The sequence below is a fragment of the Gallinula chloropus genome, assembly GCF_964237585.1.
Source record: "Gallinula chloropus genome assembly, chromosome: Z".
NCBI classification, from domain to species: domain Eukaryota; kingdom Metazoa; phylum Chordata; class Aves; order Gruiformes; family Rallidae; genus Gallinula; species Gallinula chloropus.
This window is the reverse complement of record NC_140089.1, coordinates 18655827-18671506: the sequence shown is the minus strand read 5'-3', so window position 1 is coordinate 18671506 and position 15680 is coordinate 18655827. Positions and strand designations below refer to the sequence as shown.

At 50.9% G+C, this 15680-nt stretch overlaps 1 protein-coding gene across 1 annotated transcript; it reads right to left on the bottom strand.

The window, feature by feature from the left end:
- Positions 1 to 315: 315 nt before the first annotated feature.
- On the bottom strand, positions 316 to 5709 carry HEMGN (hemogen). The gene is made up of 4 exons (XM_084278797.1): positions 5563 to 5709; positions 2376 to 2466; positions 1629 to 1915; positions 316 to 527 (listed from the first exon to the last, which is right to left on the bottom strand). Exons 1-4 carry the CDS (start codon positions 5642 to 5644, stop codon positions 421 to 423), a joined length of 567 nt encoding a protein of 188 aa, XP_084134923.1. The 5' UTR covers positions 5645 to 5709; the 3' UTR covers positions 316 to 420.
- Positions 5710 to 15680: the final 9971 nt, after the last annotated feature.

The window sequence follows — 15680 nt, the reverse complement described above, 5'->3', positions numbered from 1 at the left end:
CTGCAGGAAAAAGCCCAAGCCTAGCAGCTCTAGCTGGCCAAAAATCACAGTGGGCTTCAGCTTCACAATGCCACTCACATTTCTGGAAAGCAGAAGCACCTTCCAGAAGTGTGGGTGGGTGCTTGTCTGTGTTCTTAAACTGCAGCCTGGCGGGGCACCATGCAGCCGCCTGTGAAACCATGCAGCCCAGGTGAAACCAGACTGCCAGCAGAGAGCTGCAGGCAGCAGGCTACTCCCAGAGGACTCCCTCTGCACAAGCAACCACGTTCCCCCTCATCATACCCTGAAAGAAACAGAGAAAGACGAGTAACCAGGAGTGTGTGGCTTTATTACACACAAGAAAGAAAGAGGTTAAAATCTCTTTGTGCTTCTTATGGACTTAGGCAGGCTGGAGCCAAAACCTGCTCAAAAATAGAAAGCCTAAAACAGAAAGTAAGTGCTGTAGTCGTTATCCTGGTAGTTGTTTTCCATGCCAGTATTAAAAACTTCTGGTATTTCCGCTTCGGCCAGTCTCAGCAGCTCCTCATCTACAAGGCACATAAGAGATCATTTCCTACTGGGGCCCTCTCATGCGTTACCCCTTCATGCCATGCTGAAGCCCCCTTGACCCGGCTCCCAGCTGCCTTTGATGTCATGTAGCTGCTGGTAGCCTGCCTGCTTTGCAAAGGACAGGGCAGTCCCAGGGGCTACAGAGGGGAGTGGGAGAGGGTTTAAAAGTCAGGAGGCAAATAAACACAGCCCCGATGTTTACCCCTTTCAGGATCTCAGGGCTGGGGAAGCTGGACTGGCCCTGGTCAGCCCCAGGCCCCAGGATGCACAGTGGCTGTTTCCCATGGCACCAGGGTGCTGCACACCTTGAAATGAGAGGCCTTTTCTTGTCCCCTGGCACAGACATTGCTAGAAATGTAGTAATACTCACCTCATCCGAAGCAGATCCCAGGTTTTCCTGGTTTTGAAGCAACCTGCATGCAAGGCCCACTGACTGCTAAAGTAAATGTGCTCTCCTCTCCCCAAACTACATCTGGGAGCAACTCCAGCTGCATTAGCTGTAAATGGATTTCCCGACCCCAGACAGCAACCTGCCTTTCAGACCAGCATAGTGTCCTCTGTGCCTCAGTCCTGGTAGTCCCAAAGTGGTGGTCCCCAGTAAAAAAACCACCCCTTGCCCTAGTGCCCACCTTTCCCTCCCCCACACCCTTGTGTCAGCCCTGAAACTGGGTGGACTGTGGGCAGAATGTGTCCTGGGTTTTGCTCTGCCTCACCAGCTCTGGGCTCAGGAGACTGCATCTTCGCTCCACAGCACGTCTGCCTGAACCTGGGTCTTGGCAGAGCCACAGAGGTACCCTTAGGACCTGGCATCTCAGACCCCATGACAATTACTCTGCTGACAGCAGTGGTATTTTTACCACCCCATGACTTGGAGAGCAGAACCTGCCCCACAGCCCCAACATCCCTCCTGCCCTTTTCACAACTATCCAAGTCATGTTTGGTGGGGTAGGGACCTGTGCCCCAGTGATCCCACAGGTTGGTTGTTGATAAAGTGGGCAATCTGGACTGGAAGTCCTTGAGAGGTGGCACTGCACTGTCCCCCAAGCCCCCATGGCACCAGCAGCTCTCCAGCAGCTCACCTGTGGGATCCTGGCTGCTGCTTGGCAGCTCCCCCTGCATTTCTCCTGGTTGCATCTCATTGACCAGGTCCTGGATGGTCAGCACAGGCAGCTCAGGTGGTGCTGGCTCGGGAAGCGCTGGCTCGGGAAGCGCTGGCTCAGGAAGCGCTACCTCGGCTTCCGTACGGGGACCAGACTTGGAGTCTGGCTCCAGTGGTGGCTCCACACTGGGCTTCATCGCTGGCTGGCGGCGCCGTCCACGACTGGCAGTTTTTCCTTTCTTTTGCCGTTTGCTCTTCTCATGCTCCCTGCCAGGGGATTTCACAGGGCTGAAGAGATTGGTGTGGGGTGGAGGACTTTCTCTCCTGCTCTAAGGCTACTTTGCTAGGCCCCCAGCTGTGATTGTGACCCAGTCAGTCCCAGCAGAAGCTGCACTTCTGCAGCACTCCTCCCCAGCCCTACACAGCAGTCTCCTACTTCCATACTGAGGAGGAGGGGCGTGGGAGTTCCAGGACCAAATTTTTTCCCCAGCTCCAGGCTGTGGCTGAGGATTGCTTGCCACCCAAGCACATATGTAACCCACCCCCTTTCCAGCTCCAGTACCTGCCCTAGACCTCCAGTAACTACTATCTGCAGGTCAGCTTTCCCCACTGGATACTGATGGGGCTCTGTTCTGTCCTTATGCAAAGGTGGAGGGGCAGGTCTGCCATGCCTGGGCTTAGGTTAAATGTACCAAGGAAACAACTCCACAGCATGAGCAAGACTTACTTCAGAATCCACTGAAGAGAATCCTTCTCCCAGGCTTCCGCTTTTCTTTTCCGGAGCAGCTCCCGGTCTCTCAAGCGGTGGGTCATGATACCTACAAGGACAAATTGAGTGTTAACATAACATCCTGGCCAAGGGACAGTTTGATTCCTCCCTGCCTGGTGTCAGAGCACTGGTGCAAGTGGTAATGCTCTTTTTGTTATGAAGATATGAAACTGCTTGGGTGCTTTACTTCCAGTGTAGCCTCAGAGGTTAGGATCTGATGACAGTCCACACAAAGCTTCTAGGCTCCTGTGCTGAAAGTTACTTTAAATCTCGAACTGTGGTTTTCTTCCTGTTGCTGCAGCCTTGGAGTGACCCTTGTCCAACATACTCACCACTGTAGAGACATGGGACCTTAATAGGAGAACTAGAGAGGCTTCCCGTGCCACGAGGATACTGTGAAATCCCTTAGCCAGATATCTCTTCAGGCTGCAAGATAATTCTCTGTATTCACTCTGTTCCTACTCTTTTCCCCAGATAGCTGCAACTGGCCACTGAAGCGATTAAGATGCTCGTCTAACTAACCAACAAAATAAGGAGAAGTCCTTGCCCTGCAGAACAGCCCTTCAGCATAGGAGCAGGTCTGTGGAAGCAAGGAGGTGAGGGCATAGGCTTTCCCATATACAAGTGCTCATGTGTATTAGGCTGAGACCCTGTAGAGGATGGTTACTCAAAGAGAGACCACAACAGGGCTAGTATGCACTGCTAGGGGTGGGAAGACTGGTCCCAAAGAGCAGCCCATAGCTGGTCTGCAGCTATGAAGAAGGCCATGTGAGAAAGCTCCAAAGCTGACTTTATCATTTGGGCAAGATGTGCAGGTTACCACAAGGAGAAAAGAGGACAGCCCCTGGTCCCAGTGACCCTGTGCAATGCAATCTTAAGCTGTGCCCATTTCACTAGCTGCAAAGGCTCCGGATGCCTTCCCGAGGCAAAGGCCATCTACACCTTGGTGAATGAGTTCCTGAGCATCACTGAAGCCAGCACTGAACTTTCTCTCCCATGTTATTGTCCTAACAGGCAATATTTCTGATGATATAGCAATAAATCTTGTGGTTTCTGATCCAGACAACCATGCATTTTCTAGCTTGGACTCCAGCCTGTGATAATAAAGACCTGGCTTAGATCAAGTAGGATGAGACCCTCTCCCGTGAGACAAAGGGTATTGTTCAGGAGCAACACCACTTCCCTGGGGCTTAGAGAGACAGGTAACTCTTCCCACACCTATACTGAAAAGGTCACAGAAGTGTTGATTTTCATAGTTTCAACAAAACCCACACAACGAAAAAGAAAAACTGCTACCTGTTCCTTTGAGATGTAATCAGATCCAGCTTTGTCCACAACGATCCTCAGGTCATGCTAAAGTATTAGGTCAAATCAGTGAAGAATGGTCATTTTGTCATACCCTTGTCCAGCTGAGAGAACTGGCAAGGTGAGAAGGACTTATGAGGCTGAGCTAGGACACCAGCTCTTGTATCCCAGATGTCTGCTAAATGCAACAAAAGTAGTAGTCCAGGACAGAAAACAGCAAAACTGACAGCACAAGAAGTTTCTGATAATTAGTAATAATCTTGCAGAAATTTAGATTGGAAAGGATCTCTTTTGGTCTCTGTTCCAATGGCCTCATGAAAGCAGGGACAATTTTAAAATTACATCAGGCTACCTTGTGATTACCTCAAAGCCCATCTCTCTGGTCCCTACACCACTCTCACTGTAGTTTGGGTTTTTTCCCTTTCTATCCACCCAAGTTTGCAACACAGACCTGGTGCATCCTGCCCCTTCCCAGCGCACCCCTAAAAAGCCTCTGTCTCTCCCTTCTCTGTAACACGTTAGGCAGAGGATGACTGCAATGAGGTCTCCCTCTCAGCCTTCTCATCTGGCTGAACAAACCTGGTTTGCTGTGCTTGTCCTCATATGGGATCAGCTCCAGCCTTTAGCAGTCTTGGTTGCCCTGCTCTCGGCTCGTCTTTGTCTTTTCTGTGCTGAGTTGCCCAAATCTCAGCCCGGTATTCTAAGTGCTGTCTGATAGTAACACCACCACCACAACCACAAAGTAAAATACAACATTACTTTCTGTGCTGCCTATTAGTTTTTCTCTTACTGCTGCTTTTTGTATGCTAGTCCCAGGACCCCGCTTTGCCCTGAGCCCTGTAGAGCCATACAGGAGAAGATGCCTCCTGTCCTAAAAAAAAGTCAGTCTAGTTAGACCAAACAGAAGGGGCACAGACGGTGCGGTACAGATGAAAAGGACACATGTAGCAACTGTGGCAAAGTCTCAACAGCAGCGCGGGCATCTGGGCATGACCAGAGCGAGCCTCAGCCGCGGGGATGGGAGCGCGGCGCTGCTCCGACTGCACTGAGTACGACCGAGCGGTCATTCCCCAAACGGGAGGCTGCACCTGGTGTACCAGAGGCACCAGGGCACAGCCAGACAGAGGTAACTCTGCCATCCCCATAGCAAAAGGCAGGAAGCTGTGTGGGAAGAGAAGGTTACAAGCTGTAGCACGAGCTACGCACAGCGGGATCTGCACAGGGCTTCAGTTCGACTGCTGAAGTGTGCAACCACTTGCACATCCCTTTGCAGCCGAGGTAACTTTTTTTCCTCTTAAAAATGTTTCGTGAGCAGTAAAAGCACTTTTAATCAGCTTGCAACCAGTCTCCTTCCAAACCTAGCCTCATCAAATTGTTTCGTACTGGTAGCAAACACCCCCCTCATTCACTTCTAACTGATCCAAGAGAGCACTCCCACAGCTTCTCCAAAGGTGTCTGCCAACTGCTATCACTACATAGGAAAGACCACAGTAAAATAGCTGCATCTTGATGAAAAGTTATTTAGCAGAGAACACAAAGGTACAGACATGAAAAGGAAAAAAAAAATCCATCAAACTAAGAGAAAAATGAGACGGTATTGCCAGTCTACAAGCAGATAATATAGTGATGCTGACTGATGGACTTTGAGTTGAAAAGCCTTTATAAGTGCTTCTGCCTTTGTGACCTGAAACACAACATTGAAAAAGCCACATATATTTGCAGTTAAATGTCCACCCTCCATCCCCCAAGCATAAACTGGTAATTATTAACTAATTTTTAGAAATCACCAGTGTCAAAGATAATTCTCTCCCCTCTCCAAAAACTCAGGAGTAGTCCCTACCTGGTACAGCAGGCTCCTCATGGGATGCAGAAGGTTGCAGGGAAGAGTCCGAAAGAGCAGGGTCTTTGCCCGAACTGTCCATTGCACTTGGCAGTCTTGAATAGAACGAAGCTTACTTCCCCAGGAACGGCATCTGGAGATACTGGCGCTGTATAATGAGAGCTTGAAAAAAATGCAGACTGCCCGCCCAGAACCTCTTATCTGGCTAGGCCACTAGGAGGGTAATAATATTCTCCTTATCAGAGTGCGAAGGTATACGAGTCTCTGCCCAGGATCTACTGTGCGGATTACAAAACGTGTTAGTGCTTTTATACAGCAAATAATTCCACTTCAGATAGGAAATTTACACTCGCTACTGCTAAATTGTGACTCAGATACCCTCCTTTATAGTAGAGAGAAGCTGCTTGGCAGGACAGGACGCGGCACGGACTTGCTGCTGGTCCGCAGGGCAAGATGTAGCAGAGTGTTGCTAGTCCTTCGGGACCCCCTGTGAAGTCACAATTGGGGCAAATGATGCTTGAAAGGTGTTTGTATGGGATCCGAGCAGTGCTGGTGGGAAGGGACCACCTTCTGAGCAACCTGATGTAGTTAACAGTGCCCTTGCTTACTGCAGGAGGATTGGACCAGATGAAGTTTAAAGGTCCCTTCCAACCTAACCCAGTCTGTGATTTGATTCTATTCTATGATCTCCACAGCAGCCCCTCACAGCAGGACTGTCAGCTGCACAAGGTCTGGGCAGCTGTGGCATCACACACTTTGGAAACCCCCAAAGATGGGGACTGACAAATTCATGTGACCTGTCCAAGGGCTGCACCACCTTCCTGGGAAATCTGGACAGAATAACCAGGACTCCAGGCAAGGACCTGTGCATGTTGAGCACTTACCAATGACTTGTTGGTCCAGTAGCTGGTGAATCGAGGCTGTGAGCACTTCCCTCATAAAGCAGGATGAGAAAGTGCAGTCCCAATAAAAGTAGTGGGAAGACCTATCTCATCCCTTGCTCCTAGCTGCCTGTTGCCCATCACAGCTCCAGACCTGCACAGCATGCAGGCTCACATTGCCTCTGTAGGACCATCTCTGGGGCCAATACAGCTGCAGAGGGGAAGCTTCTGCTTAGTATAGTGGCTTCAATTCTGAGATCCTTCTCCCTGCTCTGTGATCTGCTTGGCTGGGGCCCCAGGTCAGTGTGCCTCAGTTCCCTGCATGTGAAGGGCAGTGGGAAGCCCAGCCTCCTCTGAAAACTGCAAGAATTTCTCATGAAGCACAGGAAAAGCTTAAGGCTGCGTGGTACCAGGGACATGCCACCACTCTGGCCAATTTCTAACACACTCAGTGCCAGAGTATTTGGGATTCAGCTTCTACTAGCACTTCTCTCCATGGGATACACAACTGCTTATGCTCTAGTGAGGTACTAGTGCCCCTACCCCCTCCCCCCACAATGAATTCAAAGTTGCTTTGAGGTTGGTAGAAGAACATGACAATATAGCTACTCTCAGGCCCTCTGGGAATTGCCATCCTTTCATGGCAGGGATGGTCTCACCTCCTTGTGCCGTTCCAAGACTTGAGCTGGAGCAGAGCAACTCCTCAGGGGTGAGCAGATTCAGCCTGCCTCCAGTCTTTGCCAGGTGGGGGTTTTTTTTGGGGGGGTAGGGAGGTTGTTGGTTTTTAAATGTACAGCCTTTGCTCCCTGAGGGTTGTGTCTCTAGTTTCTGGAAGCTGCAGTTTGGAATTGTGTGCACGTGGGTTTCTTAAGAGGTAACTTGGGGGCCGTGGTCATCTCTACTGCCTTTCTGCTTATCCCTTGAGTTACCACTGTGCTCTAGGGCTCCTCCCCTGTGTCCACTGCAGATTACGTGGCACCTCCAGAAAGGTGGGGCAGGTTTAACAGCCCCAAAAGAAGCAGCAGGGTGGTGGCAGGAGACCAGATATGAGAAGACGCCGATATGGGAGGGTGGGCCAGGAGCATGGATGGCATAAAGAGATGTGAGGCTTCCAAACCATTCACAAGGGAGTTTCTTGTAGTTCAGTCACAAGTTGAAGGAGAGATGTCCCATGCTGGTGAGGGTGTCCATGTTCAAGCACTGTGTGATGCTACATGACCCTGGGGCCACCCTACCTCACGCTGACATCCTGAAAACTGTATTTTGCAGGATACTTTACCTTGCCAGTACCATAGTTGGGGAGGAGGAAAACATATCACACCTCAAATAATGTGTTCAATTTTGGGTCCCAAACACACCACAACAAAGACACTGGGTGCTAGAGTGTGTCCAAAGAAGGGAAATGAAGCTGGTGAAGGTTCTAGAGCACAAGTCTGATGAGGAGTGGCTAAGGGAACTGGGCTTGTTTATTCTGGAGAAAAGGAAGCTGAGGGGAGACCTGATTGTTCTCCACAACCACCTTACAAGAGGCTGTAGCCAGGTGGGTATTCGGCTCTTCTCCCAAGTAACAAGCAATAGGACAAGAGGAAATGGTCATAAATTGCTCCAGGGGAGGTTTAGATTGGATATTAGGAAAAATGTCTTCATCAAAAGAGTTGTCAAGTACTGAACCAGGCTGCCCAGGGAAGTGGTGGAGTCACCATCCCTGGGGGTATTTAAAAGATCTGTAGGTGTAGTGCTTTGGGACATTGAGTAGTGGTGGGCTTGGCAGTGTTAGGTTAAAGGTTGGGATCAATGATCTTAAGGGCCTTTTCCAACATAATCTATTCTGTGGTTCTGTATGCATGGCTGTACGGGGACATCACATCTAGAAGCACTCTTACAAAGAGCTTGATATATTCTGGGCTGCCTGCAGGCGATATGGAACATAGAAGAAAGGGTGGAAATCCCTGAGTGTTTCAGGGCTCAGTGGGAACTGAGTGCACTCTCAGGCTGAGGCTAACTCAGTTCTCACACCCCCCCCATAAGTCACTCAAAGCCTGGTGAGGCCTGATAAATCACTCTTGACTCAGCAAAACATTGCCATATGACATTGCAGTGCTTGTATTGTGAATGTTTTCCCATTCCAGATATTTTCTAGCTGGGTTGAAACCAATACATTTGTAAATAACATTTGTAGGAGGAAGAGCCACAGTGCCCTCAGAGTCTTTAGGGTGCTTAATGGAATAGATGGCCTTTAAAATCTTACAGAGTCTGCACTTGGATCCATCAGGACTGAAATCCCAGTAAGGACTTGGCCCTTGTGTGTGAATTACTTTGAAGCCCAAGGAAGTGATTTTATTATCCCATGGGAATGCTTTGGTGATGGATAACAGTGTGGAAATCACAGGCTCCACTGTCTAGTTCGGAGTTGTCTCTGCTTTGAAGAGTAGTGACTGAGAAGCAAAGGCTTGCCCACCGTGCAAGTCCAGGGACACTGGACTCATTTTAGAGCCCAGTGTTGCCTCCTTGTTCCCCACCAGCACCAGCAACAGTGACTCTTCTCCAGAGGACCTCTGTGGCAGATGTGGTCAAAGCTGCATCCCTTTTGCTATGGATGAATTTGTGCTAGTAGGTTAAACTTTCTGGCCAGTCTCAATTACATGAACTGCTGCAGCTGGACATTTTACAGTGTGCCAAGCACTGCTTCCCTCCCCTTTATCTCTATATTTCAGTTCGGGTAGCCCTGGGCCACCTTCACTGATACAGCCAGTTTCCTAGGTGAGAACCTGGAGAAAATCAACCAGTTGTCCAGCAACCTGAGCAGCTCCAGTGTCACAGAGTCCTTGAGTGTTTCTGGAGCTGCTTGGCAGGGGAAGACCCCCAACCTTTGATACATTTCCCTATGTGGGTCCCTCACATGGATTTTGCTACCCAAGAGCCCTGTTAATGCTTTGTCCAAGGGTCAGCTGGATCCAGGGCTAAATGTTTACACCAAGCCTGTCTCCTTGCACTGCTGGCCTGTGGTCACCACAGACACAGCAATACTTCTGTTTGCAGTCAGAGATCTTCGCGAGGCTCCACGTTATCTCTGTTCTCTCCAATCTGCTGCTTCAAGGCAAAACACAGAGTCTATGTTTTTGTGAGTCTGTCCCTCACTGTAGCCATGGATGGAGCCCTGAACACAAGGTTGTCTCAGGGGTCAGTGTGGGCTGGGGGGGGGGGGGGGTGGGGATATGCTGCTGTCTCTCTAGTAGGGTGTCAGGGCACTTCTTATAGTTTTGTCTTGCATGACAATGACAGTAAAGTGATTTTCAGGCTTGCCCTTAACTCCTGACTTGAAGCAGTTTTTGGGGCAACTTTGGTTGCAACTGTCCTGGGTTCGGCTTCTTGAAGCAGTTTTGGGGGCAACTTTGGTTGCAACTGTCCTGGGGTCGGCTTCTCTGTGATGCCTGTGAAAGCAGATAATCCCTTCCTCCCCCCACCTTGATGGAGGCAGGAAAACAGATGGGTAAATTCAACAGGCAAAAGTGTGTGCAAAAGTACAGATCAGTATATATACCCCTGACACAGACCAGTGCACTGCAGGTATCTTGCTGTCCACCAGGTGCTTTCTGAGTCTGGCCTGACCTTGCCAGACTAATCTGCCATGCTTCAGAGTCAGGCTGTCTGCACGGGCCAGACCCAGCCATCCCACACCACCCCTGAGGAAGTGTTTTGAGGGTGATAGCCCCACCAAAACCTTTCCCTGCAGTTCAGGGCAGACAGCACCTGAAGGTCTTCACAGAGGGACTGGCAATGCAGAGAGCAAGATGCACCCAGATCACCTCTCCCTCAGTACCTGAAGTCTGGAAGGGGGCACGTGGGCTTGCAGAGCCCAGGGAAGAAGGAGCAGATGGTGTGATAGCAGCAGCTATGGACAGGTGGGCAAGCTGTGTTCCCTCCTCTGCGGGCTCCAGGAAAGGAAAACAGTGACCATCAAAGCTCTGGACAGCTCTGAACATCTAGCCAGGCTGGGAATTTTCAGCCTGGGGGGGAGCTTTAAATGAGCTAAAAACGTTTAATGACAGCAGCTGTCTCTGAGCCAGAAAATGGTGAATGCCAGGTCAGATGGATCTTCCATCTGATCAAGCATAACATTTCATGCTCTTCAATACTATTTCCAGCTGCAACATTGAATCTATCAGCAATGGCTTTGTCATGCATTACAGTGCTGTGTTGTTCTACCTGGTGGGTTCCAGAAAGGTACAGAACTGGCAGAGGTGTGTGTGGAGCAATTAGGTGACCAGCTGGCACAGCTCCCAGACTCGCAGGGTGGTCACTGGCTTCAGGGAGCTTGCCTGACCCTATGATGCACCCAGACCCTTCCCCAGACACCTGCAAGTAAGTTGTGTGAGTATAGTAGCAAGTCAGAGCAGTGTCACTGTGTGTGGGTGAGCACATATCTATCCTTGAGAGGCTTCCATTCACACTGAAGCACTTCTCAGAACAACCCAGTGCTTTGCTAAAGCTGATGGGAAACCTCAACCAGCCATTCTGTGGAAATACCACATCTGGTGTGGGACCAAACTGAATTCAGGAGCAAGCACTGCATCAGCCAGTGCCCTCTGATCTCTGCCACTGTGAACAAAGGGAACCCCTTACACACCCAAGCTGTAGTTTTGTTAGAGGTATCCTGTGAGAAGGTGAGTTGTGTCCCATCACAGAATGTGGGAGACAAAAGAGTGGAGGGAGCCCCAAGGACTGCTGATGCACACTTAACACTGTTACCCTGCCACAGTCCCAAAGGTGGCTCTGACACCACGAGAAACCTACACCTGAAGTTTGGAAACCGGCTGGGAATCTGCAGTGTCTGGAGAGGATTTCTGGGTAATTAGTTAGTTTGGAGGTTGCTCTTAAGTGCTGAGGCAGAAATTCTTGCATTCAGGGTCTCCACTCTGGGTCTTTCCATGCTCCTGTATGTTTTCTGAGCTGATTCCTGTTGTGAAGGGCTCTTGGACAAAAGGCAGAATAACATTTAATATGAGAAGTGCAGACAATACTCTTTTCAGCTTATGTCAGCTCTGGAAGTGGTGGTATTTACTAAGGAGCCAGGGAGTTGTCTTTTCCAACACCTGAAGAAACTTTGCTTTCCCTTTACAATTGCACTTGTTCAGCACCTTCTTCACTGGGATCTGTGTGTTTCCTGCTACTCCTGCATGGCCTTTCTCACAGGAATGTGGGTGAGATAACACAGTGCAAGGCCCTGGTACGTGGCGTAGATTTGATAGGAGTGTTTTGACTGTATGCTTTTAGTGTCCTTTGGTAGGAATAGCTTGTGCTGTTTTCCTCAGCCTTGCATTAAAAAAAAAACCATGCTGCTGAAATAAGATTGTGCATGTCATTTTATTATTCACCATCACTAACTTAACCATGTAATCAGCGAAGAGCACACAGGATCAATTAATGTCCTGTTTCTAGGCTCAGGAGAGCTACCAGAAAGCTCAGATATCTTGACAAGCCCCATCTTTCAAAATCCGGATGTCTTGCCTGGTTTTCCTAGAATAAATTAGGAAAAAGGAGTAAGAGCTGAAAAAAATCCTCCTTGAGTCATGCTTTGGCTCTCATCCAGCCCATGGAACAGAGCTGACTATTATAAAACTGGCTTGTTCATTTTCCTGTCTAAAAAACTAGGGTGAGCAAGCCATCCTGGCCCACTGATGTCCCCTTCCTGGACATGCAGCACTGCTAGTAGGTCTCCAACCCCATCTGCTCAGTGGAGGGCTGTCCCCAGTGTGAGGTTATGGTAGTCATGGCTCTGTCTGAGCCCTAACCACCACCCTCCAAGGATAGAGATGTCCCACCACACCTCTGTGGGGAAGGGGTTTTCCCAGTGTCCAGCCTGTACCCTCCGGGGCTGCTGCTCGTGGCTATTGACCTGTGTTGCATCACCTGCTGCCACCCAGAAGAGTGTGGCTCCATCCTGTTTGCAACTGTCCACTGCTGCTAGTTTCCCCCTGCCCAAGCCTCTCCTTCCCCCGACTAGCTGGATGCAGCTCCTCCTTGCAACTCCCCTTGATAAGCTGATCATCCCTCTCCTCCTGCAGCCCAGCATACAGTTTCTGTTATTTGCCATGCAAATGCACTGCTGACCTCTGTTCAACCTGATATTCAAACCCTCAGTCCCCTTTTAGCAGGAATTCCTGCCCAGTCACTTCCCAACCTGGACCAAATCACTGCTCTGGAGCAACCCTTGTGCTTCTCATGAGGTCGCTGTTGCACTAATCGTCAAGTTTATAGTGATACCTTTGGCTTGAGTCTTTGCCAAAAGATCCTTGAGACACATATCCAGTCTCTTTGAAGGACCTTTTGGTCCATCAAAAGGTGCTATTTGACTGTCCAAACTAGATGCCTAGTCGACCTTTTTGCCCATCTGAGTTTAGCTCTCTTCTAATCACAGGCAGCACAGATGGTATGACCTTGCCCATTCTCTACAGAGCATGTAGTTTGTTGTCAGCTTGTGGGCACTCGTGTTGGAGGGTCTCCTGGCCGAAGGCTCCTGACCTCACCTTCTGGATCTGCCAGTTGTGCAGCCACAGAGTGGTCTGGTTTAGCAATCTGATCTAATGGATGAGTGTTCAGCTCTTCAGGGATTAGTCCCCTGACAACACAATGAGCTAAAGACCTCAGCCTGCAGCTGCACCGTAGCCACTAAACATGGTGCCAAGAGTGGGTCAGGACCCTTCAGGCAAGGGTTGGAGTCATGCCTGCACCTATCTGCAGACACTGCCAGCACAGAAGGTACACAGCCCAGCACCCGGTTCAGTTGGCGTGAGAGAGTCCTCTTCAGGACTTTGCTAGCAGGAACACGCGTGCTTCCCATCTGCCACGGCTTTTCCCAGGTATGGGGGAGCCTTAATGATGGTGTTTGACACACGCCTGGTTTCAGACAGCCAAAATTAGACCCCCTGGAGATCTCTGCCAAGGTCATGAGCTTACATTTGCTGCACACAAAGCTGGCATTCATTGGCATAGGTGTTCCCATCGGTCCCACAGACAGGCAAGTGCAGGAGGGGGCAGGCCTGCAGCTGAACCATGTCTCCACACACCGGCTGGAAAGGAGAAACCACAGCACACGTTTCAGTGCCAGCAGCACCCATCTCCTCCCATGACACGTGCTTGCCTAGGCCGCACCAAGGGCCTCTGGTGACAGGGCAGGGTGCACACACAGAATGGGAAAGCAGGGTGGAGAGGGCACCACATCCCTCAGTGGGACTTAGCCTGGGTTTTGATGAGGGTTTGATGCTGGACCACAGTGCCCATGGGGCTGGGGATGATTGTTAGCAATAGCCTTTCTCACAGGCACTGAACTCTGTCCCGAGCCATGAACAAGGAAAAGCAGAAACCTCTTACCCTTCTCAGGCCATTCTCTTCATTCAGCTCTGCCCCTGAAACAGAGCAGAGACCTGTGAGCATGGCACACCTGTGACCAGTGGCAGGAACATAAAGCATCAACAAAGGGCCATGTCCAAACTGAAGTGAAAGCAGGCCTGCACAGGGTCTGGTCAGGACCTGGATCAACTCTGTGGGTTTCATGAGGGGGGATGCGTTTGCTGCATGCCACTCCCCCCCACCCTCCCAGAAGCACAGCACACAGCCTCCATCTGCAGCTGAGCTGGCTGGGACAAAGCTGAGAATAGCTGTTTCCATCCCTAATCCCTCCCCAGACAGCCCTCTCTCCCAGCCTCCAGAACTGCAGCTCCACAGAGCATCCAGCATGTCCCAGATAACGAGGACTGACACAGTGCTGCATGGGGACATGGGCTATCTGCAGAGGGCTGAGGCTGGATGACACTGGACGGTTGTCCCCAGGGAGAGCTCCATTGGTGGGTTCCTTTTCTCCATCTGGGCAAAGCAGCAGCAACAGCTCACAGCCCATCTGTGTGGTGCACAACTGTCCTGGGAGCGTAAGGGCTTTCACCCAGGCTGCTGTAGGACCACCGCTACACGCACCGAGGTAGCACCAGTTCTCCAGAGCCTACAAACAGCTTCTTTGCACCTGAATATGCTGAGCACGTGGTGCTCCTGTGAGGGCTCCCAGGTCTTCAGGGAGGCAGGAACAACAGTAGCTGCCACCTGCTGCCAGCTACTTCTACCTACAGCTGTCTGTGCTGTCCTCCCAGATCACACCCCAGGCTTTCCCCACCCATCCCTCTCCCAAGCGCAGTATGGCGGATGGACCGGCTCATAACCCTTGCCCCACACTGCTAATAGGCTGCTTTTGCTCCAGTCCTTCCCCACCGCGCTGCCACCCTGTTTCCTTGCCCTCCTCACCTTCTCTCCAAAACAAGAGTTTCTGGTCTTTCTACCTTCCCCAGCTACCTTTAGTCCCCCCGCGGGGGTTCCCAACCCGCAGAGCAGACTTACCACCAGCGGCAACCAGAGTCAGCAGTGCCGCCACCGCCACGGCCACCAGCTCCCTCGCAGGCATGGCTGCCTCAGGCGCACACGCTCGTCACCTCGCTCCGCTCATGGCTTCCTTTATAGGGGAGGGCAGCGGCTTATCTCTGCGGCACTGGGAAAAGCGGCATTTTGAGTGGCATTTGATCCGTGCTGGGAACAGCTGGACTGTGCACCCCGAGGGATCACTTGAGCACCCACGTGCAACTGATAAACCACACCAGTGCCACGTACCAGCTCCAGGTGCCAGCAATCCTCTGTAGTCAGGGTTGGGCAGCACTGCCTTTCTCACTGCAGGCAGCTTACCTATGGATATATTTTGCTGGATCCAGCCCTCCAGCTTTGCTGCTGGAGTTCTTTACACATGGCAGGTATTTCCGTTCGGGTTGGGAGAAGCCAGGAAATTTGGGCTGATTTGGGTGGCCACACCGTGGCATGAGATCCAGCCAGCCGAATGCTCAGCTGCCTGGGACACTGGGCAGGACCCCAGGAGGGGCTGCATGGGATGGACAGGCTGGAGGTGCAGAGGGGGTGGAGGGAATGAAATTCAGCTGAGTGGGAGCAGATTGCTGCAGGTGCAGCCACTGCTTGTGCTCCATGAGGATGGGCAGAGGAGCACCACAGCTGAGACTGACAGAGCAAAATTATCGTGGGATGGACAGGGGCTGTGTGCATAATTTAAATACGCAGAGCTGGCATGTATAGGAGGGAGGGGAGAGCGAAACTGGACTGCTCAGCATCACCATCCCAGAATATGTCAGCTACTTTGATTACAAGACTGGAAGCTCAGCATCAGCCTTTCTGTGTTAGCAACCTCAC